This window comes from Trachurus trachurus (genome assembly GCF_905171665.1).
Source record: "Trachurus trachurus genome assembly, chromosome: 8".
NCBI classification, from domain to species: Eukaryota; Metazoa; Chordata; class Actinopteri; order Carangiformes; family Carangidae; genus Trachurus; species Trachurus trachurus.
This window is the reverse complement of record NC_139905.1, coordinates 10,544,574-10,569,765: the sequence shown is the minus strand read 5'-3', so window position 1 is coordinate 10,569,765 and position 25,192 is coordinate 10,544,574. Positions and strand designations below refer to the sequence as shown.

Genomic DNA, 25,192 nt, shown 5'->3' with positions numbered 1-25,192 from the left:
CTGAGTCTTAAATAGGCCTAAAGATTTTTAAAAAATATATAAAGTAATAATCATATTCGGCCTATAATATATTTTGATGTTTTTGGGAATGATCTATTATTTTGGGGTTGTGTTATGTGTACCTATTCAGTTTATATTCTGTGGCATTTCTGGCATCATGTGCGTTGATCAATAGGCTACAGCCTTGAACTTCATACTCAAGTTTGGATGTCGTAATTAGAGCCCATCTGACGTCACATCTTGTTTCCTCCCCTCGAGCCTCCTCACTTTTCCTCCCCACAGTTTTAGAGGAGAAACAGTCTGTCCTCCCCACTCCTCCTCCTCCTCCTCCTCCTCTCTCTGTTTTCTGACGGAGAAAACTGTCCCGCAGCCCTTCATTCAGACTGGATTTATCCGAGTGAGTGAGTGGATGATGCGGGCAGCAGCGAGGCTCCAGCTGGCCGCGGCGCTGGCTCTGTTTGCCGCAGTGTCCGGGACTCGGGCGGAGATGATCGATGACGTCCTGAGCAGCCTCTCCAGGGGCGCATCCTTCCTGGAGCGGCAACACGAGCACATCAACCTGGACGGGGTGGTCGGCTTCCTCGTGCTGCAGGGTAAGGTTAAGGTTAAGGTATAAACATTAACTCTGCTGCAACTGAAGGACGTTGTTGAGGCAACTCTGACAGGACTAGGACGAGGGGTCACAGCTGCATGAAACAGCTGGAAAGTATCTGCAGTTTGTTTGTCCGCGGACTTCAGCTGGAGTGGGACCATGGTTAAATTTCTTTTCCCATATTAGCACACATTGGAATATGAAAACGTCTGTAAACTATAATTAATGACATTATTAAATCTTACTAATGATTAACAGATTAGGCCCCTAATAACCACAGCAGTTGGATTGCCAAATTATGGAAAATCCCCCTCTGGCAGGCAGGACACTTTTTTTTAAATGCCATTGTTTGGACAACTCCAACCTTAAAAACATATGAATTAGAACTGCAACCATTATTAACAATATTTTTTTTTTTTTTTACAAGTTTTATAAATAAAATGCCAGTAAATTGTAATAAGAGTCCATTCATTTCCAACAAGCCATGAGCCTGACAGTTTAGAAACTGAGTGTTTGACGCAGAAAAGCTACAAATTCTCAAACATGAGAATTTAAAAACATAAATAGGGTGAATTCAGGTATATTGGGACATCAGGTAATTTGGGACAGATAAGGAAAAACACTGCTTCCACTTGCCTTGAATGGGCTATGGCAAAGTTAAAGGTGCCGATACATTCCTTTGGATGTCTACATTAAAAGTCACATTAAATATTTTGGGTGACATCACACAGGGGGGTGGGGTCAGCATCAAACAGGACGCTGACCCCAAATATCAGGAGGTAAGCAAAATGGCATGTGCTTTTGTTGGAATTTAATATAAGGCTATTACATTTGTATGACTAATTTACTGTAGGTATGAAAGTTATATTAAGATGTGTGATGCATTGGTGTACTAAAATAAACAAACATTGGTTTGTGAGGATGTTTACATTTTCTTAATTTGGACATTTTCTTGCTGTCCCAAATTACCAATAGTGGTATGGTAATTTGGGACAGCATGTTCAGGTTATTTGGGACAGTGTTTCTGGGTTTATATTGAAATATTTCAATAGTGTAGTCATATCTTACACTCTTAAAAGTGAGAAATTCTTACACATATAGGGAAAACAAGCACCTTTGTACATTTCAGAATATCAAATCAGCGGTTAATGTTGAATATGTGAAGTGACGTTCAAAAATAGGTCAGATTGTTTTATCTCTTATTATGTCATGAGTTATCTTTATTTTATATATTTATATTTAACAAAATATAAAAATAAATGTATTTTTAAAAACATGCTTGCTTCTCCTGAGGTCAATAGTCTGCTCACAATATGTTTTAGGCTATTAAATCTGCTGTATGTTGAAATAATTAGTATATTTGGTTGATTTGGTTACAAATCACGAGATTATAAACAATACACAACATAAAAATAATAGGCTATAGGCCTAATATACATAAATAAGCAATCTATTCATGTCTTTTTTAATGTAATTGCAGCTCCATGCAAAATCCCATTGCACAAGCCTGTGTCCCAAATTACCAAACCTACTGTCCCAATTTACCAAACAAGTTGCAAAAAAATAGTTTTGTGTCAAAACCTTTAAAATAGAGTGCTGTGCTCTCACAAAAGAATTTTAGCACATAATTGTTTCACATAAAGAATGCAGACACCTAGAGGAATCCAGACATATCTCATTTGTTGGGTTATTTATTAATCTTGATGACAAAAAATGGCTCAGAAAATGAATTTACAAAAATTGTCCCAATATACCTGAATTCACCCTATGTGACATTGTTTCTCAATAAAATGTTTTGATGATGATTCTCCTTCTGTGTTTTTCTGAATCGTGTCTCAGCTGAACTAAAGGAAGCTGTGCGGACGTGGCCTCACACCGACCCGGTCAGCTGGGCTCAGAGAACCTCGGCCGTGGCGCTGGTCAGACGACTGGACCTGAGCTTCGACAAAGCCATCGCCGCGCTGCAGCAGAACGACCCCAAATACTACAGAGGTGAGATGCACTCACAGCTGCAGCAGCACTTTTAACCCTCCTGTCGTCCTTCTGGGGCAAATTGACCCAATCCGTTCCCTTCCTCCATCCTTCCTTCTTTCCTTCCTTCCTTCCTCCCTTCCTTCTTTCCATTTTTCCATTCCTTCCTTCTTTCCCTTCGCCCATCCTTCTGCTTCCTTCCTTGACCTAATCTGTTCCTTCCCTCCATGTTTCTTTCCTTCCTTCCTTCCTTCCTTCCTTCCTTCCTTCCTTCCTTCCCTTCGTCCTTACTTCTTCCTTCCTCCTTTGATCTAATTGGCTGAATCTGTTGCCTCCCTCCATCCCTTTTCCCTTCCTTCTTTCCACAATCCTTTTTTCCTTCCTTCCTTCCTTCCTTCCTTCCTTCCTTCCTTCCTTCCTTCCTTCCTTCCTTCGTGCTTCCGGCCTTCCTTCCTTCCTTCTTTTTTTCCCTTGGTCCTTCCTTCCTTCCTTTTTTCCCTTGGTCCTTCCTTCCTTCCTTCTTTCCCTTCGTCCTTCCTTCCTTGACCTAATCTGTTCCTTCCCTCCATGTTTCTTTCCTTCCTTCCTTCCTTCCTTCCTTCCTTCCTTCCTTCCTTCCTTCCTTCATGCTTCCTGCCTTCCTTCCTTTCTTCTTTCCATTCGTCCTTCCTTCCTTACCTTCGCCCTTCCTTCCTTGACCTAATCTGTTCCTTCCCTCCATGTTTCTTTCCTTCCTTTTTCCCTTCCTTCCTTCGTTCCCTTCGTCCTTACTTCTTCCTTCCTCCTTTGATCTAATTGGCCCAATCTGTTGCCTCCCTCCATCCTTTTCCCTTCCTTCTTTCCACAATCCTTTTTCCCTTCCTTTCTTCCTTCCTTCGTGCTTCCTGCCTTCCTTCCTTTCTTCTTTCCTTTCGTCCTTCCTTCCTTCTTTTTTTCCCTTCGTCCTTCCTTCCTTCCTTTTTTCCCTTCCTTCCTTTGTCCTTCCTTCCTTGACCCAATCTGTTCCTTCCCTCCCTCCATCCCCTTTCCCTTCCTTCTTTCCACAATCCTTTTTCCCTTCCTTCCTTCGTGCTTCCTGCCTTCCGTCCTTTCTTCTTTCCCTTCATCCTTCCTTCCTTCCTTCCTTCCTTCTTTCCTTTTTTCCTTCCTTCCTTCCTTCTTTTTTTCCCTTCGTCCTTCCTTCCTTCCTTTTTTCCCTTGGTCCTTTCTTCCTTCCTTCCTTCCTTCCTTCCTTCTTTCCCTTCGTCCTTCCTTCCTTGTCCCTCGATGTTTCTTTCCTTCCTTCCTTCATGCTTCCTGCCTTCCTTCCTTTCTTCTTTCCCTTCATCCTTCCTTCCTTCCTTCCTTCCTTCCTTCTTTCCCTTCGTCCTTCCGTCCTTCCTTCTTTTTTCCCCTTCGTCCTTCCTTCCTTTTTCCCTTCCTTCCTTCTTTCTTTCCTTCCTTCCTTCCTTCCTTCCTTCCTTCCTTCCTTCCTTCCTTCCTTCCTTCCTTCCTTCCTTCCTTCCTTCCTTCCTTCCTTCCTTCCTTCTTTGACCCAGGAGGACAACAGGAGGGTTAATCTCCCAGAAATCCTCCTGTGGTGTGATGTCAGCTGTGGGTGGGTGGTGGGAAAAAAAAGTACACAAATAAGAGAAGAGCTTCACTTGATTCAATCCAGACCTTCTTTCATCCTCTCACTCCTGTCCTGTGGTGTGTGTGTGTGTGTGTGTGTGTGTGTGTGTCGTGCAGAGTTTCAGCCGCTGCTGACGTGGAGCTTCTGGTCGGTTCCTCTGGGGTGGAGCACCACGGACCCGAGCCTGGTCTACTCGTCCACCATGACCACCGAGTGTTACGACGAGCAGCTCAGCGACAAGTGTCTGACCCTGCTGCTGGGAACCTGGTATGAACAAACACCAGCTGAAACAACTACAACAACAACATCAACAACAGCAACAACAGCAACAACAACACCACAGTATGCATGAGGGATCTCTAACCACCAGAGTCTGTATATATTTCATTAAAAGGTCAAATATGCGCTGGTTTCATCTCCTCAGAAGTTAAAGAGTTGCTGCTGCTGCTGCTGCTTTTCTGTTTTTCAGGAAGATGAACGGGACGCCCTGTATTGTCACCAAACCGTGTCGGGACACCATGACTCAGTTTGGTTGCCCACACTACTCTCTATCCCACCAGCTGCTTTACTTCATGATCGGAAAAATGGTGAGAAATAATCTGAAATATACAAGCACTGTTAAGTTTTCTTTCTTTTTTTTTTTTTTTTTTTTTACAGCAGTCGGACAACATTACAGGTACATTGCAATCAGAAATAAAGAAAAATTAAAGAAAGAGAGGGAAAGAGAGAGAGAAAGAAAAAAGACCTAGTGGCGACCTCTCACCCCTTCAACCCTGGATCTTTATAAAAGTCTTACAGGACATGAGAGATTTTAACAGAAAATGCAAATAGAAGTAGTGATTACGGCAACGCCTTAATCTTATCTGCCATTGTTTGCCAATATGCTAGAATAATATCAGCTCCAGCACCGTGCAGCGCTTGGCACCGACAGCTGCATATTTGTTATGTCAATGTATGTGTTAATCAAAAACAAGAAAGGACTCGCAACACTGTAGGAGCTCCCAAATATACAAAAATATATTATTACTATACTATACTTTTGTAGTCCTCTAATAACAGTGTTGCGAGTCCTTTCTTGTTTTTGATACTCGTCTCCCTGGACTCAGCACCTGGCTGAGATTCTGGATGTGCGCAAGCCTTTTTTTGTTCAATGTATGTGTTAATCCATTGGGGTTTAGTAATTGTATGTGGAGGTTTCCAGCGTAAAGCCGCAGCATCATTTTGGCAGCAGTGATGCCTGTTAAGAGCATATGTTTTTTGTCATCTTTAGTGGGGTGGTATCATGCCAGAGTAGCACAGTGGGAGAACATGGTACAGTGACATCCAGTACATTAGATAAAGTAGTACAGACCTCACCCCAAAATAGCCTCACATCATTCCATTCCCAGCACATATGAGCCTATAAATTCATTTGAGCACTTTTTTTGATAAATATACAGTAACCCTTTAATTTACAGGCTGTTAATTAGGTGATAATGTCAAGAAGTAGCCAAGAAATAACAACTAATTGTGTCATAATGTCTGGAAATAACGGTCAATTGTGAGGACTTGGTGGAGAAAAATTCTGGCCTTTCCCAAAACGTGTAATCTTTTGAAAAAGATGCAATCGTAGGCTTTTTCTTGACATTACTATGCAATTACTTGTTATTTCTTGGCTATTTCTTGACATTATCACGTAATTAACGGCCTGTAAATTAATGGGTTACCAAATATACTGCTAATATCCCATACACACCTGGTCCTATTTCAGTAAGCATCTAATCACCTGTGTGGTAAATGTGGATTAATCTGCTGCTGGAAAGAGTCCCTAATGGCTGATTTTTTATGTTTCCTTCTGTTTGTCTAGTGTAGGAATAGAAAGATGAGCTGAGAGAATCTGTTATTATCTGACACACATCATCTCTTAATATGAAACCAGACAGAAAAGAACATGCATAATGTGAAGATAAAATTAGGGAATTACCCATAATTCACTCATCATCGTGTTTATTACCTGGACTCCAGGTGAGACTCTGACCGGCTGTGTTTCCCCCTCAGAAAGGCTGCACCAACCTGCTGAAGGGTGACACGCGAGCGTCCAGAGCCAACATGACCGAACGCCACTACGAGAAGATCTTCTGCTCCAACATGATGAAGACCAACCAGGACATCATCAGAGACGGCCTGACCGAGCAGACGGTCGACATCTTCATCGAGAACAGTGAGTGTCGTCTCTCGAAAAGTATTATTTCAAACCTCTTCTGTGGGGGGTGAGACACTTCTGCTTTTGAGATTCAGCAGAACCATAAACCAGGTTAGAAAAAAATGGATTTGTTGCTCTTTGTTCACAGTCCTGATTTGTGGACTGGCTGGTTTCTCGGACTTCTACAAAGCCGAGTGGCTGCAGCACATCCTCAGGCTGCAGGACGAGGAGCTCGGCTGCTTCGGGAGGGACAGTGAGTGAATCTCATCATTTCAAATTTAAAGAGGAACTATGCAGGATTTTTACCTTAATTAACCAGCTTCAGAGTAATTGTGATGGTTAAATAAATGACTTGTAACTTGTTACGGGGAGAATGGGGACTCTCTGCCTTCCACGTAGCGACTCTTGGCCGAAAACCATGTAAACTTGCAAGATCAGTGCCGCCGACCCAGTGTCCCAGCTCTCGCCTCGGCAGCACCGCGACACGTAATCTCTTGTTTATGACTGATAAGACGACACGTCGTAACACGTATATCATATATAATGTTTGCTACCACTCTATTGACTGGCTTCTTGCTGGCTTCGTTGAAAACGAATGCACATGGCCGGGAGGAGGGTTAGCAGAACGGTGGAAAAGCGGCCAGACTTGCATAGTTCCTCTTCCTCATTTATACCAAGTTCTCTCTCATACTGTGGGCACTGCTGAAACCCACAATGACTTAAATGTTAATTACTTGTAATGGACTTGCTCCTCCTGCCTCTTCACTCTCATGTTCACTCTGATGCACAGGTTTCAAGTTCAAGCCAGTGGATGTTTCAAGTTCAAGCCAGTGGATTAAAGTATTTTCTGTCTGTTTAGCTTGAAAGCCGGTCACATGTGTTAACATGTGTAACACAAATGAGTTAAATACATGACACATCAAATATGAGATTTGTTTTCATCAGTAGGACCAAAAATATAATATTTTATAGGAGGAGAGCAAGAACTTACTTGAGCTGCTACATGCAGGAGAGGGATGGATGGATAGATAGATGGATGGATGAACAATTGATTTTCTCTGCTGACTCTCTCCTTAGGGAGCATCATCTCCCAGATCATTGGAGACGAGCTGTTGGAGCAGCTGCAGCCTCACAGGAGAGTGAAGAGGAGGGAGAAGATACTTCCAGGTCAGTTTAAGGGGCCCACAGAGTCGCCATTGATGCATTAAGATGGCGACACATCAGCTTATTGTTGTGAAACATTATGGTTTCTCACCACAGGTTGAGACCTCATCCTCTTCTCTGTGTGTTTTATTTCACAGATGGCTGCTCCAGTCACATGACCGCGGTGGCTGTCGGTGCTCTGGGAGGATACCTGAACTATTACCTGACAGAACAGGACATAACGAAGAGGCCGCTCTCCTGAACGCACCCCTACAGCCGTACACGGGGTTGTGTGTATGTGTGTGTGTGTGTGTGTTCACATCGTAGATCATCAGGTAGAGACTGAGCTCCGACACAATATGTTGCTTTATGAACACAGCGGTAAGATGATGAAACACTTGGTGAAATATGTTTTTTTTTCACACTGTATTCTGTGATTATAATGAGGAAGATGTTTAGTTCCTATTCACTGTCTCCTTCCTAAATATGTGATTAACCTTAAACAAGACGCCTTTAGAAAGTGCTGATGATGATTTGGCCCATACTGATTACAAATAGCCTGAGTGATTGAAAAGTGCTCATCATAGTAGATGTCTGATCTTCATCAAACAGTGTCTGAGGCAGCTCCTGGACAGGCAGCGTCTTCAAGCTGCTGTCTGCTGATTGCTGGGTACAGCAAAACCAAATCAGATTTTGCTTCTTGCTACAAAGATACTTTATCATTTTTGTGATTTAAAGTTAAAGGGATATGTATGTAATAGCTGTCAAAGGCTTCATCCTCTGAAGGCTGCATTTGAAGACTGATTATGTCACAGCAGCGCGACTAGGCCGACTAGGAAAATACCGCTGACGAATGTGGGATTTTTCTTAAAGGGGACATATTATGGAAATATCACTTTTTGAAGACTCTTTAACATATATTTAGGTGTTTGTCTTGCCTTCTGGCCCCCAAAATATGAGAATTGACTAAATAAAACCGGTAATGTGCAGGCTCCCTAGGTGGAAATCCACGTGGTTTTATGAGCTGCTCCCTCAGTTGTCTTCCAGTGATGTAACTAGGATTTTAATTTGCATAATACCACCCCTACCTGGGACTGGTAGAAGGGGCGGGGCAAGCAGTGGTTCATTTGCATTTAAATGGACAGGCACTGCAGCTGTTCTGATTAGGGCTGTTTTGAGAGTATGAAAAGAGCTGAAATGTTTGATCCTTGGAGTATTTTGACCACAGCATGTCACAGATATGTCTTTAAGACACCTGGGGACTATTTCAATTTGTGGAAAGGGGGCATAAGATGTCTCCTTTAATCGAAGCAAACATAGCGCAAATGAGAGCCAGTGGATCACACTTTTTTCAGCACCTTTGCAGCTAACAGTACTGCTGTTAAAACCAATGGCCTCGAAATGTTCAAGTTCTTTTTTAAAAAAGAAGTTATGTGTTTTCATGGTTGCTACGTGACGGGAGCTGCGGTATGGACGGGCACACAGCTGGTGACGCAAGGCAAAAAAAATCCTCCGGATACCAGACCGACTCATTATGGTTTGGCCTTTTGTTCTCTGGTTCACATACTGGGAACATTTCCTGAGAAAGTCCTTTTTAGAAAAACCTCCATCCTCTGTTTGATGACGTGGCCCCTGAGTCAGGACACAGCTAGAGACAACAACGATGACAGGAAGAGCGCTCTCGTCTCCTGGTTGATGGTTTCTGTCTCAATAAAATGTTGAGGCGTCTGTACTGTAGCTTAACATTTCAGGATGCTCTGTGATCATCCAGAGAAAAAGTTTGAAGAAGGAGACGACAGCTGTCAGAGTCGTTCAAGGAAAAAAAAAGCAACTATACTTATGAATAAAGAAAGAGGTTCACCTACTTTCCTGGCTTCTCAAAGGCGACCAGGCAGAGCAGAAAGTGGGTGCGTATCAAACACTTGGTTTTCAGAAAGTTGGGTGGAAGGATGCGGTGAAAAGCTGTGGGGGTCTGGAGGTCCGTGGGTTTGAGGTCTCAGGTGCTGAATACTGAGACTCATCAGACAATATATTTCTGCAAAAATGCTTAAAGGGATAGTTCAACATTTTGGCAAATTGGCCTATTGCCGTAATCCCTATAGTTTTAGCAGTAGGTTTGTTACCTTTAATTCTCGGTGCAAGCTATTTTTAGAACGGCGGAGCAGAGCCGTGAGCTGCTCAGAGCGACACTACGGAGGCTAATGGGATTTTAGAGGTACATGCAGACAATGGTTGCTGAAAAACTGCTCCTGACGGGAACAAGCATCAGCGGTTTTGCATGAATTTACCTCTAAAACAACTCGTATCTCGTAACGGTCTGTATTATCTCATAGCGTGGTGAATGTGCAGGTCACAACTTGTCCACCAGAGCGTTTTGGAGTTGTTGGATTGTGTATTTGATGAGTATGATTAGGGAATCCAAGAAATCCCATTAGCCTCCGTAGCGTAGCTCTGAGCAGCTCGCGGCTCTGCTCCGCCGTTCTAAAAGTAGGTTGCACCAACAATTAAAGGTAACTAACCTAATGCTATGACTATAGGGATTATGGCAATGGGCCAATTTGCCAAAATGTTTAACTATCCCTTTAAGAGCGGAAAACAATCAGTTATCAATATCAGCTATTAAAAGCCTGATTGGATCATCCCAGTTTCCAAGGCCAAGAAATATTTACTGTAGCTGTAAATTAAAACACATTATTACTTTGCAGGGCACTTATTTCTCTCCAAAAATAATAATCTTTATTGTCTTTAAATTATGTTATAGCTTTTCACATACATTTTATCTTCTGAATATAAAACACAGAATATGTCTGGAATGTGAATTCGGCTGTAAAACCAGCACTCACCAAAGAAAATATGAGCATGAATCATGAATGTATGTAGATGGGCATATAAACAGTCATAGTGTGTTATATGTTAGTAGAATAAACACAGCTAATAAAACAAAGCCTGAAAATTGTCTCTGCGTCTGCAAACCTTTTTTGTTGCTCTACACACCGAGTAGCACTGATTATAAATGCAGATCGTCTCTCTCTTCATGTTACTGGCTGTAAGACTTTATAACATGGAGAACAGGCCTCCTGCTGCTCCTCCAACAGTTACAACAAGAGAAAAAGCACACAAACTGATTATGTAACATCTGTTGGAGCTCTGGGATTTTACCCTCCTGCCAAAACTCTCCCAGCTCAACTCAAACTCAAAATAAAAACTCCCCCTGGGGTGTTTGTGTGTGTGTTTGTGCACTGAGTGTCTCTGGGTTGATACCAATTGTACTCTGAGTTGGAGACGTTCACTTCATGCCATCGCTGGTTGTAGTCGGTGATGGATGCACCCCGCGCCTATGTGATGTCACTTGTTCCAGCCAATGACCTCGTAGAACAGCGCCTTGAGTAGCCGAGCCTCGTAGGTGACGGTGTTCTTGCCGATGTGAATGCGGACCTCCTCCAGAGGCTGCTCGATGATCGCTGGAACCTCTTTGCCATAAACTACAAACAAGACAGAAGAAATATTATGAGAGACCAGACTCGACCAGAACGAGACAGGATGTGTAAAGACTCACGACTGTCTCCTCGAAGCTGCAGCGTTCATTATTGTCATAAGAGGAACTATGCAGGAATTTTAGCTTAACTATGCTACATTTTTAACTTGATTAAACAGCTTTGCTTTTTAATTGTGATGGTTTAATAAATGCTATATAACTTGTTACGAGGGAGAATGGAGGCTCTCTGCCTTCCACGTAGCGTCTCTTGGCTGAAAAACAACTTTGTAAGATCAGAGCCTCTGCCCTGGTGTCCCAGCTCTCATCTCTGCGCCACCGTAATCCGTCATCGCTTGTTTATGACAGATAAGACTACACAAATATACACGTTGTAAAATCGTATATCATATATAATGTTATGTACCGCTCTATTGATTGATTTCTCGCCAGTTTCATTGTAAACAAATGCACATGGCCAGGAGGAGGATTAGTGAAACAGAAGAAAAGCGACCAGACCAATTTAAAAATTGTTCTGTGGTCGCAAGTAACGTCCTTTTGACCATCATTTAAATTTTAAAATTCGCTCTGACCCGGAAAGGAACAATGAGGAAGCTGCGGTAAGTCCGAATTTTGATTTAATTTAATTGTAAAGTGAATTTTTAAATTTAAATGATGGTCAAAAGGACGTTACTTTCGACCATAACACAATTTTAAAATTAGTCCGGAGCCCATTAATGAACAATGAAAAAACGATAGATTCTTGAACAAAAACGAATATAAACGTCCACACGCTGCATTTGGGAGAATGGACAGTATGAAAATGAATCCAAGAAGCTCCGGGGATCACTGAGTTCATCATCATCAGGATTCAGGACTCATGAGATACTCAATCTGTCCAGTAAGACACAGGATATGAAAATGCTTTTCTGGAGTTTAGCCTGTCGTCACACTGACGGTGTAGTGGTCCAACATTTTTCAGAGTGTGTGTGTGTGTGTGTGTGACCGCTGCTCACCCTCACAGTGCTCCAGGAACTGAATACACTCCTGTACCACAGTGTCTCTCAGCATGACCATGTGTTTGGACATGTTCTCCAGCAGAGAGAGGAAACAGCGCTTGGCGTAGAACCACGTGTCCGTCCCCAACTACACACACACAAAATACACACAAACACAGCAACAATACCTTGTTATTGACATGCATTTGTCACAATTTTGAGCACAATAAGTCCTGCTGGTGTATGTTTTCCTCAAACCCTTACAAACACCACGTGATGTTGCATGACAGTGAGTGAAAAAAACAAAAAAAAACAGAATTGGTGATGATGGTTGTGAAACGTTGGCGTGACTGTGGCTTCACATTCCTGAGCTCCTCTCTGCTTCCCCTGTGAATGTGACTCTGAGGTGGTGATTGTTGTGAGGACGAGAGGGGAGACACTCAGGATGACGGCTTGTGTTCTCAGCTGGAGTTTAGTGGACTCAGCTGCGGCCAGAGTCTGGTGTTGTGACTGGACCGGATCAAAGGCCGCAAAAAGCAGCTCAGCCTCAGAGAAGACCCTCGGCCAGAGAGTCCTGCAGGACTCAGGTGGACTCAACGCTGATATTTGTCTCAAAAATACCAGATTTTTATCTTATGTCCATCATTCGATCTTTAAAGGCGACATATCATGGAAATATCGGTTTTTGAAGGCTCTTTAACGTATATTTCGTTCTTGCCTTCCGGCCCCCAAAATATGAGAATTGACAAAAAAAATCTTTGATGTGCAGGCTCCCTATAGGTTGAAATCCACGTGGTTTTACGAGAAAAAATAAGACAAACAGCTTCCCTTTAAAAGAACGAGATAACCTGTGATACAAAGGTCGTGTGTGTGTGTCGCTTTCTGTATCTGATTGCTACAAACTATTTGTAAAAAAAGACCAACAGCCCATAAAATGGCCAACCTTCTTGTTGTATGGCTCCAGGCTCTTGATGACACGAGAGATACCAAAGTCGTAGTTCCCCTTGGCACAGTACAACGTCCTGGAAGATAAACACAACTTTATGACAGGACTGAATTGAATTGAATAATGTGATGGATACACAGAGTGACTGAGTGTTGACCGATTTGAATTCTCTTATTTTGAAATTATTGACTCTTGTGGAAACAAAAAAACAAAACAAGAAACAGAAATATAAGACAGAAGCAGCAACAGGAGGAACTCACCCGATCACCAGGTTGACGATACAGAGATGAAAGACCTTTTTGTCGGGGTCGTCATAGGAAATCTGCTCCTCCTCTTTCTCGATTTTCCGCATCAACTCCTCGGCCTGTTGAGCCACAGAGACATGGAGAGGAAGCAGAGGAGAGAGGAGTCTGTTTACAAAGACTGTTTAAAGAATGTGAATGAATACTGCTCCATACAGAGCCACACACACAGAGAGAGACAACATGTGCAGATAAAACGGACACAGCATCATTAACCTCTGTACAGTACCTCCTCATTCTGGCTGGTCATGATGTAGGACACACACAGGTTGGCCAGGACCACAGCGCTGACGTTCAGGATCTACAACAGACAGACACACACACACACACACAGTTCTTCATCATCACCTAAAACATTATTTATTTATTTATCTATTTATTCATAACTTCTGAATCTGAGCTTCTCCTCAGAGTCTTTTAATGGTTTATTTCACGGACGATTTTCCAGTTTAGATGTGAGCAAGATTGGAAAAAGTAATTTTAGACTTGAACGGTATGGTTCTCTTTTGGTAATATTCATAGACATAACGTTTTTGTCAATGCAATCAAAGCAGCTGTGGAGATTTTAGATGATATCAGAAAAGTAATTGATAAAGTGATAAAGTAAAGTGATATTAAGTTGCTACAATCCTGTAATGTAACTTAAAGCATTTAAATTATTCCACAATGTGAAAAAACGCTGTAACACAAAGCTGCTCTGATAAAATTAGTCATTCCTCATTTCTTGTTTCAAAAACAAAAAAAAAACGTCAGGACTTTTGGCTCAAATTTATGGTGAATTAAATGTCCATATTTTCAGTTGGCAGAGATGTCGTAGAAACACGACTGCAAACAAACAAACAAATAACAAAATCCCACACAAACACTGCAATATCAGAAAGTCATTCAAACAGATGTCATGCACAGATGCGAGGACACTGCAGAGGAGATAAAAACAGCTGTCTGGCCTCTATCTTTACCGAAGGTTTGCACTTGCAGGGACACTCCTGAATGTTACACTGCTCCACCTGGACAAGAAGTGAAACTGTCAGTGTTTAATCCTGACTGCAGACTGTCAGTGGTGCTGAGAGGTGAACGAGTTCTCTCTCCAAACATCTTCATCTTTATGAATGAGACCGACCGGCAGCCGCCATGAAACTACTCACGTTATCATAGTGCTTTTTGACGATGGGCTCGTAGAAGCCGATGGCCTCCTTGTACTTGTTCTGCATGAAGAGCACGTGGGCAACGTTCAGCTTCCAGGTGTCGTCCTCGTTACAAACCTCCACCGATTTGCGGAAAATCTTCTCCACCATCTGGAAGTTCTCCCGGTTCCAGTAGATCTTCGCCTGAGCCATCAACACCACGATGTACCTGTGGTGAGACGGAGAACCAGGCAGGATGGAGAGTGAGATACAAGTGCTGATGTTTTAATGAGAGCTCCCAGGATTTGTGTGAATGTATGTTTTTGCCTCTGTGAATTCGATTTTCAGTGTGTCATGATAAAGGGATATTTTAACATTTTGGCAATTTGGCCCATTGCCATAATCCCTATAGTTTTAGCAATAGGTTTGTTACCTTTAACTGCTGGTGCAAGATATTTTTAGAACGGCAGAGCAGAGCCGCGAGCTGCTCAGAGCTACGCTACGGAGGCTAATGGGATTTCTTGGTTCCCCTCATCAAACTGCACATTCACCACGCTATGAGATAATAACGGAACGTTACGAGACGGAGTTGTTTTAGAGGTAAATTCATGCAAAGCTGCTGATGCGCGTTCCCGTTGGAAAGTTTTTTGGCAAGCAGTCTCTTTTCGGCACGACACCGGCTTTGCTTTTGTTGTCTAAAAACAGCTTGCGCCGACAATTAAAGGTAACAAACCTAAGAAGAGAAGAAGTCCAGTTGCTTTTTTACTACAACTCCACAAGAATAAGATGACCTGGATGACTGAGAACCTTCACGGACAACAAACCTAAGACTATAGAGATTATGGCAAAGGGCCAATTTGCCAAAATGTTGAAATATCCCTTAAAGCAGAGGAATTTTAAGAAAAAAACAGCTGACTAGAGTTTTGATAGTGAACTAATGTTCCTATTTGCATACTGTATCTGTGTGTGTGTGTGTGTGTGTGTGTGTGTGTGTCCGTCTCACTTCTCCTGCATCAGGTCGTAGTCCTGCAGAGCTTTCTTCTGGGTTTCATCATCTCGAGCCATCCTGGCTTCCTGCACCTTAGAGAAGAAAGACAAAACAACAAATTCAGCCAATTACATCTTGACATCCAATTTTTATAAGATGGTATTTAATTTTTTCTGTTCCTGAGATCACGACTTGTATGTTTTAATATATGGCTGTCTCAGGTTCCTGCAGTTACTGTGATTCTGAATGTACGTAGCTCAGTGTAAGTTCTATGAAGATGCAGAGCAGGAGAGGAGGAAGAGGAGGAGAGGCGAACGACCAACCTGCTTGGCCAGTTTTCGTAGCTGCTCAGTCAGTTTGCCGTTCATCTCATCAAACTTCCTAAAGGCCTGTGAGAGAAACAGACAAATTAAACACATGAGTAAAAAAATCCATGAACACAACTTGATTTAAGTTAATATACAATACTGAACTCTTGAGTTTAAAAGCTGCAGCTAAGAAAGAAGTTTGCATGACTCTTTTTTTACGTGCAAAGTTGAAAATACTGTTTAATGCGTCTTTAACTTTAATGTTTTTAAAATGTGTTATCTGCTCTGTACCTCCTCTGGTGCTGTCTGGCAGGTCAACAAGGCATCGAGAAACTCATACATGTACTGGAAAAGGAGAAAACAAACATGTTAGCTGTGACATGTAGTGAACGATGGGAGACATTACATGATGTTCAAAACGATAATGACACTAAAAATAATGCAGAAACATGTGCTACTGATGAAACACTCTCATGTAGATGCAGAGTGTAACTCACCGGGGAGAGGAACTTGTAGGTGAGGTGGGCGTTTTCTGCCAGGACGTCCGCCGCCAGGTCGAAGTACTGAGTGAGAGAGAGTTTGAATCCAGCAGAGACATTAATACCGTTTTAATGAAAACCCCCACGGCTCTCAGCGCTTTCCGCTCTTTCCACTAAGACTCACACCATGAATCCAAATCCTCCTAAAAACATTTGCTGCTCCCCGCAGAGACCCTCACTGGTGTAAAAGTATGGTGGAAAATGCTGACACTGTCCCTTGTGAAGCAAATGACTCCACAGGAACTAAGCTGTGATGAAGACCTGTACGATCTCATCTCTCGTAGTAAACAAGGTACAAACAAGGTTATTATGAGGAGCTGATGGAACTGGTTAACTACTTAGGGAGAGGAAAGTTTAAAAACAGGGGAAAAACAATATGTAAAACTGTTTGTGCATCATTACGCACAGAGAAACAGGTAAAACTTGCACTGAGGTATGTTTTGCTGTATATTGATGTTTTGTGATTCTGGTCCTGTGAACAAGAAGGTCAGCAGAAAACCTGCCCGTCGACCTTTGGATGAACTTCGAAGATCTTGTGTTTACAATGTTTAGATGAATTCGGGAAAAAGGGCAAGTTCCACCTTTGCACTCTTGTTATAGTCACGCTTAAGAAAAGTGATTGTCTCCGTGCCTGAAACCACAAGGGGAATCGGACCTGCTCTTACTTCCTCTTTCATATTAATCCTAATGAGTAAATGAATAAAATACTTTGAGTGAAACCTCTTTTTGCTGGACTTATGATTTTCTCTCTCACAAATTAAAGGAAATTTCCACAACATCTTCTAACTACGTCTTCTGAGCTCTTGATCAAACGGCAGCTGAGCGTGACTGTAAAATGGTTGTCTTGTGCTCAGCGAGCCGTGTAAGAGCTCAACCTCAAAGAGGGCCAAACGTACATCATCATTGTGGAAACACAGTCTGGAAACACAGTGTAAAAAAACCAAACTAGGCAAAAACCCCATTGTTTGAAACTGGGCATACTGCGACTTTTTAAGTTGTACTGGCGCAGCTCTGTGGTTTTCTACAGAGCAGAAATGGCACAGAGTATACAGCACTAAGTATCACTAACTTGTTAACTGCAGTTTCTATTGCTTTTTCACAATAAAAGCCTCTTGCTTGTTTGCCACTGTAACACTTTGAAAAAAGAAGCTGCAGCAGCAAGAAAATTCAGTTTGCATCAGCAGTGACTTAACTCAGTTAACGGTGCCAGTTAACAGAAATACAAGGCAGTTAAAGCTCAGTTAAAAGCTACATAAGCACAGGGAGCAGTTAGAGAAAACACAGTCTCAGGTTCATCTATCATGAGGAGTTGGGTGAAGTCATTGTGTCATTGCAGCTCCCGCTGGTGATCGATCTCTGCTGCGTACCTCATGTTTGCAGTAGAGCAGCAGCAGGTTTCCGAAGGTGACGGGAGGGAAGGACGGCTGCTGCAGCAGGAAGGCCAGCTTCTCAAAACCCTCCGACGGCTTCGTGTCCATGTTCACCAGAGCCTGGTTGTGGAGTGTCACTGGGTCCAGTTCCTGACAAAACACAAACACACATACGGATATAATTATATTCTACTTTTTATATTTAGATTATATGTTGAGAAAAAGGTCATTTTAAAAAGAGTTGGGAAAAAAGTAAAAACGATTTTTCTTCCTTAACATGTATTCTTTCAGACAAGTGGAAAGAAATGGTAGAAAATCCACATTAAGGTGGTTATTTTACTTCATTTTGTCTCTTTCATCAGTAGATTTCTCTTAAACTCACCAAAAATTAGCAGCTACTGTGACATACTGTGCTGTGTCTGTTGTCTGACCCATGTCATGTCAGGTATCATTGTAAAGCTCTCTCTCTCCTGAACAATTATGTAGGCTTCAAAAATGGTCATTTCCTCCATATCCGCAACCAATTGTAAAAGTATGATTTACATTAACAATCTATGGAATTTTAGTCTTTTTTCCTCAGACTCTGAGCCCGAAATCTCCTCTTCAGCAGCACTTACAGACACCAAACCTTCTAGTTTTATTCCTGTCTGTATTCTGAAGGTTTTTACAGTACATGCTGTTGATATATAATTCAAAGCCTGATTTATACAACATTTTATTCCTAAAAACATGGCGAAATTTGATTTTTTTGACAATATTTTCTCATTGACAGAGTGATAAAAAAAAAGATATCTAAAATCCCCTCTGTGAAAACTTCTGACTCTAATATATCAACAAGATAAAACAAGAATTTTGAAAGCGGCTTTATCCATTGTTCAAGATTTCGGTTCTGGAAATGTATGCAAATTAGCACATATTTCATTAGATATTGCCTCATTTACATATTTAAACATAACATTTGACAAAACTTGTAATACAAAAAACATCTGTCTTAATGTTAGTGATAAACTTAGAAGTTTCATGGCGATGTCTTAAGTTAAAACTTTTACCCTATTCAGTAGTGCCCCACTTCAATGGTATTTGTGTTTCTACATTGACACCAACATGTAACATTTAATTCCACTAGGGGGCACTAGCTGTGCACTACTTGTCCCAAACTTGTCCCAAGTTAAAAACAACGGTCCTGACACAGTGGCAGTGACACACTGGACCAAGGACGGTGTCCCATCTGTACATTCATCTTAATGAGGTATTTTCAGGACAATAACACGGTCATCATTACCGTCGTGTAAGCCTTCACACCTACGTCTCTGTTCTGATTTCCTATTAATCTCTCTTCACTCCAGGCTGCTGGCGGGACAGGTCTGGGCAGCTTTCATCACACACATCCGAGGAGTGTGGAGAGTACACACAAACACACGCACACACATGCACTTCCTCTTACCTCTTCTGATCTGGGGGGCATGTCTGTCAAAGCCTCCTGAGCTCCTTTCACTTCAGGAATCCACATGAAAGTCAAACATAATAGAAAACAGTTGGTTTGAGTCGGTATCACAGCTTCTCTGCAGGATGAACTTTACCAACCAGATTCAAATTAAACAGTAAGTTAGTGAATAATCAGCACTTACAGAAGCCTTGTAAACAAATAAAAAGTTTTTATCTGCTGTTTCTCACTGCGAGTATTGAGTGGATTTTATTCCTCATGAGACATTTCTTGATTTACTGATAATAAGAATGGAAATTTTCCAATATAAAATCATGAAATTTGCAAATAGCTTTGACTCTTTTTCAGATGTAAGGAAAATAAATTCACGAATTCATTTTGAAACAAATTGGCAGAGTTAAGTTTTACTTTGAGAAAGGAGTTATCTATTAACTTTTTTTACTTTCTAGTTTTACCACTAATGTGGTAATTTGGGGATATTATGTGGTAAAACTTTGCTACTCTGCCTCTGGGTGTAAAAAGATCTTTTACTGTTTAATGCCTGAAACTTGCAGCACGACTTTGCCTTTAATAGACAGTGACAGAAACACAGAGAGTAATTGAACAGGGGATGTTGTTGCGGTTTTGTCCCTGAACTGCTCGGCTACCAAGACGAGTCAATCTTGAATTTCTTTATCTTGTGAGTATGACTATGAAAATATGAGTTTGTCCCCACAGCCTGGGTTCAGCTCTGGCCTTGAGCACCTTGTCTTGTCTCAGAGAGGACGTACAGCCGGTGATGTAGCGCCCTGCTCCTTTTGACAGAGGAGATGTTTGATGTGGTGCTTCAGACATCCTCCTTCCTGCTCATCATCCTCTGATCACAGTTGTTGAAGCTTTGTTCTGATAATGTGTCAGAGGGTGGAGGAGAGGAGGGAGCAGAGCGCTGCTTTTGAAGATAAAAAGGAAGCTTTACAGGTTCTTCTCTAGGTGATTTTCATCTCTGTGTAAGTGTCTGTCTGCGGCTGCGTTTACAAGCTTTTCAGTTCTGCAAAAGTGACCTGATTTAGGTTGAATTATACAACCTGTGGTTGAATAAGAATAACCAAGGTTAACACATCGTACACTAATGACCAATGCTGCTGTGATACCTTGCTGGACACAGCATTTAAAAATGATTTAAGACCTACTAGATATTGTGATGTATTAGAGGAGAAAGAGAGAGAGAGAGAGGTCTAACAGATATTTCTATGAGAAAGTGTTACTTCAATAATTGGTGGTTTTACTCTGTGAAAGTCAAGCTCTCTGCCTGACAGGTGTCTTTCTCATCTCTCTCTTCATACTTCTTGTTCTAGGTGCCATGCCATGTTTCAGAGACACTGCCTTACGGTTCTTCAGCTGGTATTCGATGGCGGCTTTAAGGTTGAAGGCTTCAATCAGAGCTGTCTGCTGCAACACCAGGGTGTTGCCCACACTGTGGACGTCGAGGCCTTCGGTCGTCATCCCCACGCTCAGCTCTGGCAGACAACAGATCGTTATTAGACAATCAAATAATCACAACAGATTGCTCATATTAATATACTAATCAACGCAGGCGAGATGATGGCAGTTTGGCTCGGATGTGTTTTTACCTGGATGTTCCCTGATTCCTCGTTCGATGATCTCTCCGATGTATTTGAGGGCCTGAGCGTAGTTTTTCTGGCTGTAGTAAGACAGGGCGATGTTGTAGGACAACGCTGAGACAGAGGAACAGCAGAAAGACAGAGGCCGACGTCAACAACATTACGAGATGCTTACATTTTTTTTCACTGTACAAATATACAAATATCAAAACATTTTATATATGCGGATATTACATGAAACTGTAAACACGGTTCATTTGTTTTCAGCTGGTGTAGTCGCATTTATAAAGCCAGGTCGTGTTCTCCCTGTGTGTGTGTGTGTGACAGATGGTGGATTCATGGGATGTTTTAGAGCAGCAGACAGAGCTGCTCTCATTTGAATTAACAGACTCGGCGATGCCAACCAGACCTGCTGTACTGATGCAGGTTAGTCAGGTGATGGTCGTTAGCCAGCTGAGTCCACCCAATCAAAACTGCACTTCCAGCCAACTTCAACTTCAGACTTTCCTGACTATTACACGTGCAGCTGTTGGTTATCAGCTTTCGCCTCGTGCAGAGTTTGTCCTCACACGTCCTCCTACGAATATGAGTGACTGAGCTGCTACAGAGGATTTTGGTTTATTGTTTCTTTATTTGTTTGTTTTTAACATTTTAGTATTGTTTTATATGCTTTTTTTAGTTTTTGTTTTATTCTTGACATGTTCAATCAAGCAAAATCAAAGAATAAATCCATCAATCCATCATCAATCGTTGTCATCTTAGCTGAATTAGATCATGCAATGTGACATCTTCTGATTGGTTTACGTACTAGATGATGGTATGTGTTGTTTTCACACTTCTTCTTACGACTTCCTCCAAAACGATGCCTTCAGGGTGTTCTTAATTCCTGTGCTGTGTGCTGTACTGTTGTATAAAATGACGTATTCACGCGTGTGTCTTAGGAAAAAAAACTACCTGGCACGTATCCCAGCACTTGCATGGCATTCGTGAACTTTTTACAGGCCTCCTCATACTTTCCATCCTGGTAGAGGAGACAGCCCATGTTGTAGATGTAGTCTGAATCGTCCTGGGGCAGCTGCTCCAACAGAGACTGCACAAACACAAACACAAACACACACACATGCACAGACTTTTATTGCCTCTGCAGATAATAACCATCCAAACTGCATCTGTATTGATGTGGAATGGTGGATTGTGTGTATAAACAGATGTGAGAGCTTGTCACCTTGGCAGCGGAGTAATCTTCCTCACAGTATTTGATACTGGCTTGCAGCTTGACCATCTGTACCACAGAGAGAGAGGGGGGGGGAGAAAGCAAAGGTAAAACAGGGACGTGATGTGTTGAGCCAAGTGCTGGATTGACTTGGGACAAAAAAAAAATTAAGCACTAACATCAACTTCTGACTGTGATCCAAATTGTCGCACAGCCTGGAACCTGTTTTACCACAAGAAACTAAAACACTTATCATAGTAACACATTTATTCAAACTCAATATCAAGTTATTTTGACTTTCTGGTAGTAAAAATCTGCTTCCTGTTGTGGCACTATTTATTTATTTGTTGTGTGTCTCTCTAGTCAATATCCATTTGTTAGACCACTTATGTTGAACAAATGCTCTCTGTGTGATGAAAAATATACAGCAGATGGAGAGAACAAAGTGAAAGATCTGAGCGTAAATAAGGTGGAGTTATTCTAACCCTGCAAATCTGAAGCTGTGATTGAACACCTGGACAAGCATAAGACAAATGAATACCAAGGAAAGCTGCTGAAAAACTGGGATGTTGTGTGTTTGGTATGTGTACTGTACCTTGGTGTGACTGCTGGGGTTATCCAGGACAAAGGAAGCCTTGGTGGCCTCAGGATAAGCACCAGATTTGTAAAGGGACTGTGCATAGTACAACTTGTACTCCTCCACCTCTGGGTGCAGCTGTGTGAGCTGCTCGTAGCACTCTGCAGCGTTGGTGAAGTCCTGGATGTGATAGTAGCAGTAACCGAGCAGAGACAGTGCTGCCCTGGACTGGGACACGGGGAAAGAGGCTGTTACACTGACAGTAGTTCAGTATCAAAGACACAAAAACAATGAAATATAAACAGATAGGTCTGCAGTTACAACAGCACAACATATTACACTACTATCTATGTCTTCAAGGCATACATACAGTATAAATCAGTATAAAGAAGTGATTGTGGTTTTCAGGTGAAAAAAAACAAACATTTCCACTCGGCCTGTGGGCATGCCTTGTTTTCAAAGTGGTGGCAGTTAGTTTCTTACATGCTCCATGCATGATATTTAATAAACGAACAAAGATATCCCACACTTACCTTTGTGTGCTTTTGCAGCTGACTGTTTAGGATGTGAATTGCCTCGACATACTGGCTGTCTTTAATCTAAAAGACAGATGAGAATGAAGTGAGATGGACCTATACAGGATTTCTTCCTCGATCACAAATTATCAGCACTAATAAGGAAAACTCACAGCTATTTCTTTCTATTCTCCATATTTATATTTATTCATATTTATATTTGCACCGTTTTTTCTTGTACATTTTAAATTTTTATATATCTTTCATACACCTGCACTTTTTTTTTATGACATTGTATGTGTGTACTGCTGCTGGCCCCATTATGGGATAAATAAAGGCATATCTTATCTTATCTTAGCTATTGTAAACAGGCATTTTAGATGAGACTATGTTAAACTAGGTTTATCTTTATTGATAAATTCAACTTAGCATCAGTGTCATGTTTCCCCTGATTGCAGGATATGTTTACATTTTGTTTTATTAATGGATCAAATTAGCGGTTGCTTTATGTGTTACATGGATGCTGAATTTACCAAAGGTCCATCACCATTTCGGACACAGTGTTATCAATCCTGTGTACATGTTTCAATACGCTAGAAAATAAAAATTAATGATTTTTTAGTGGATCTATCGACGATACTTTAACACTGAGCTAAGCAGCTAAACTCGACTAAAACAGTTTCCTCACCAGTTTGTAGATGGTAGCCGTGTATTCTCCGTCTTTTATAGCTGCCATGGCTTCACCGGAGCAGTTTCAACATCTACAAATGATTGGAAACGTTGTATTTTCCCCAAAACACTTATTAAATGTAGCATCTGTCTAGCTTCTGTTTAGCATACGAGCAGAGAGTAGATGTAACTTAGCAACGGACCACACCGGAAGTGGAACATTTGACAGACGTGCGTAAGAGCCAATCAGAAAGCAGGAGCTTTACTTTTTTCTTCCCAACCTTTATTTAACCGTTAAATATGGACAGAAAATGATGATGAATGGTTTTCTTTCTTTCTTTCTTTCTTTCTTTCTTTCTTTCTTTCTTTCTTTCTTTCTTTCTTTCTTTCTTTCTTTCTTTATCAAATATTATCATTATATTATATCAGAGTTGAATCATGATAAAAAATATAGTCCCATCTGTGAGTCAAGACACTACATTTTCTCCTGAATGGGCTGAGACATTGTAATATAAATCACAGGAACATTGAATTAAGTAAAAACAACTGGAAAGTGATGGTCACAGTGTGCTTTTTGGATCATAGTACTTAGTTCCCTGTAGAAGTCTATGGAGCCAGTCTGACAGATAACAAAGAAATCCATTTCAGAAAGATTGAATTTTTGGTCATTTAACATTGAGATAGCCTTAAGTACCATTAGGTCAGAAGCAATTGCTCTGAAAACAGTCTTTCAGAGTGCAGAGCACAAGCACAGTCTGGTAAAATCTGACCAGTGATTTCATATTTGAAGGATCCAGGATGTGACTTCATCCAAGGGTCACAGAAAAGAAGAACTCACACAAATAGCGGTCAAAACAGATGAAACCGACCATGGTGCTGGAGCTTTGCCTCAAACCTAAACCACACTGTGCTGACCACAGGGCCTCTGTAATGATGGGGGAAGAGTAGATGATATGCATGTGTTTCTGCATGTGAATGTTCGAAACTAAGAGTGTGAGTTTTTTTTTATATAAATGCATGTGCATGCATGCTTTTGTTAGGTGTGTGTGTGTGTGTGATTCCTCTCTCCCTTTCTCTCTCACTCTCTCTGCAGTTTTGCATGCATATCACTGCCTTCTGTTGGGACTGCGGGGAACTTTTGCTGTAGAGGAGCTGCAGGACATCAGGTGTACCACTGTTACACAGGTATGTGCAGAGAACAGGATTATATTTAACTATTGATAATTAAGTATTGGGACTACTAACATTTTCTTTGAGATTTAAATCATTAAGAAAACGAAAGTAGAGCTAACAAAAGTAAAAGGGCGTCTGCTTACTGTACCTGTGATATTAAGACTAAATTGAGCTACTTCACTTCTTGCCTTGATTTATACAACCTAATAAAACAAAAACATAAAAAAAAAAATCAGCATGAAGTAAACGATCATGTAACTACAGTGTAAAATATTTTTTTCCTGAGAGGTGCTGCTGCTTTGAAAGAAAATGTGCCTGCATTCATGCTGCATAAAAAGCATGAGCACTTGAAGTGTAATACGTGCCTGAGATGAAACTGAATGGGACTTTTTATTAATGTTGAGCATGAATTTGAATAAGGCATCTGCCGTTTAAAATGTGAATGACTCGGGG

At 41.4% G+C, this 25,192-nt stretch overlaps 2 protein-coding genes across 7 annotated transcripts in view; one reads left to right on the top strand and one right to left on the bottom strand.

Moving 5' to 3' along the window:
- cUnh16orf89 (chromosome Un C16orf89 homolog) overlaps positions 1 to 9,854 on the top strand; it is a 302,917-nt gene extending 293,063 nt beyond the window's left edge. Inside the window, exons 1-9 of one of the 4 annotated variants that reach the window (XR_014595562.1) lie at positions 295 to 593; positions 2,432 to 2,584; positions 4,292 to 4,517; positions 4,645 to 4,762; positions 6,213 to 6,375; positions 6,506 to 6,610; positions 7,435 to 7,524; positions 7,659 to 9,191; positions 9,239 to 9,854. Coding sequence is in view for 3 of the 4 variants with exons in the window: in XM_083977151.1 (XP_083833277.1) it covers positions 410 to 593; positions 2,432 to 2,584; positions 4,292 to 4,517; positions 4,645 to 4,762; positions 6,213 to 6,375; positions 6,506 to 6,610; positions 7,435 to 7,524; positions 7,659 to 7,762 (1,143 nt within the window). In the remaining variant the exon portion in view is untranslated. Of the gene's footprint in view, positions 1 to 294; positions 594 to 2,431; positions 2,585 to 4,291; positions 4,518 to 4,644; positions 4,763 to 6,212; positions 6,376 to 6,505; positions 6,611 to 7,434; positions 7,525 to 7,658 lie in introns of those variants that run through there. The other 3 variants (XM_083977151.1, XM_083977152.1, XM_083977150.1) reach the window with 3 other exon arrangements.
- A 136-nt stretch (positions 9,855 to 9,990) lies between these two features.
- On the bottom strand, positions 9,991 to 23,732 carry ift70 (intraflagellar transport 70). 3 transcript variants are annotated; one of them, XM_083977820.1, is made up of 20 exons: positions 23,586 to 23,732; positions 22,916 to 22,981; positions 22,401 to 22,610; positions 21,818 to 21,874; positions 21,547 to 21,682; positions 20,602 to 20,706; positions 20,359 to 20,487; positions 18,992 to 19,041; positions 17,545 to 17,697; positions 16,136 to 16,201; positions 15,930 to 15,983; positions 15,654 to 15,719; positions 15,346 to 15,422; positions 14,364 to 14,571; positions 14,178 to 14,225; positions 13,448 to 13,519; positions 13,177 to 13,280; positions 12,914 to 12,992; positions 11,989 to 12,118; positions 9,991 to 10,982 (listed from the first exon to the last, which is right to left on the bottom strand). In XM_083977820.1, the coding sequence occupies exons 1-20, from the start codon at positions 23,631 to 23,633 to the stop codon at positions 10,846 to 10,848; spliced, it is 1,995 nt and encodes a 664-aa protein (XP_083833946.1). In that variant the 5' UTR covers positions 23,634 to 23,732; the 3' UTR covers positions 9,991 to 10,845. The 3 variants fall into 3 exon arrangements, with proteins under 3 accessions (XP_083833946.1, XP_083833947.1, XP_083833948.1); XM_083977821.1 differs by having other exon boundaries at positions 11,995 to 12,118; XM_083977822.1 differs by lacking the exon at positions 14,178 to 14,225.
- Between the last annotated feature and the right edge of the window lie 1,460 nt (positions 23,733 to 25,192).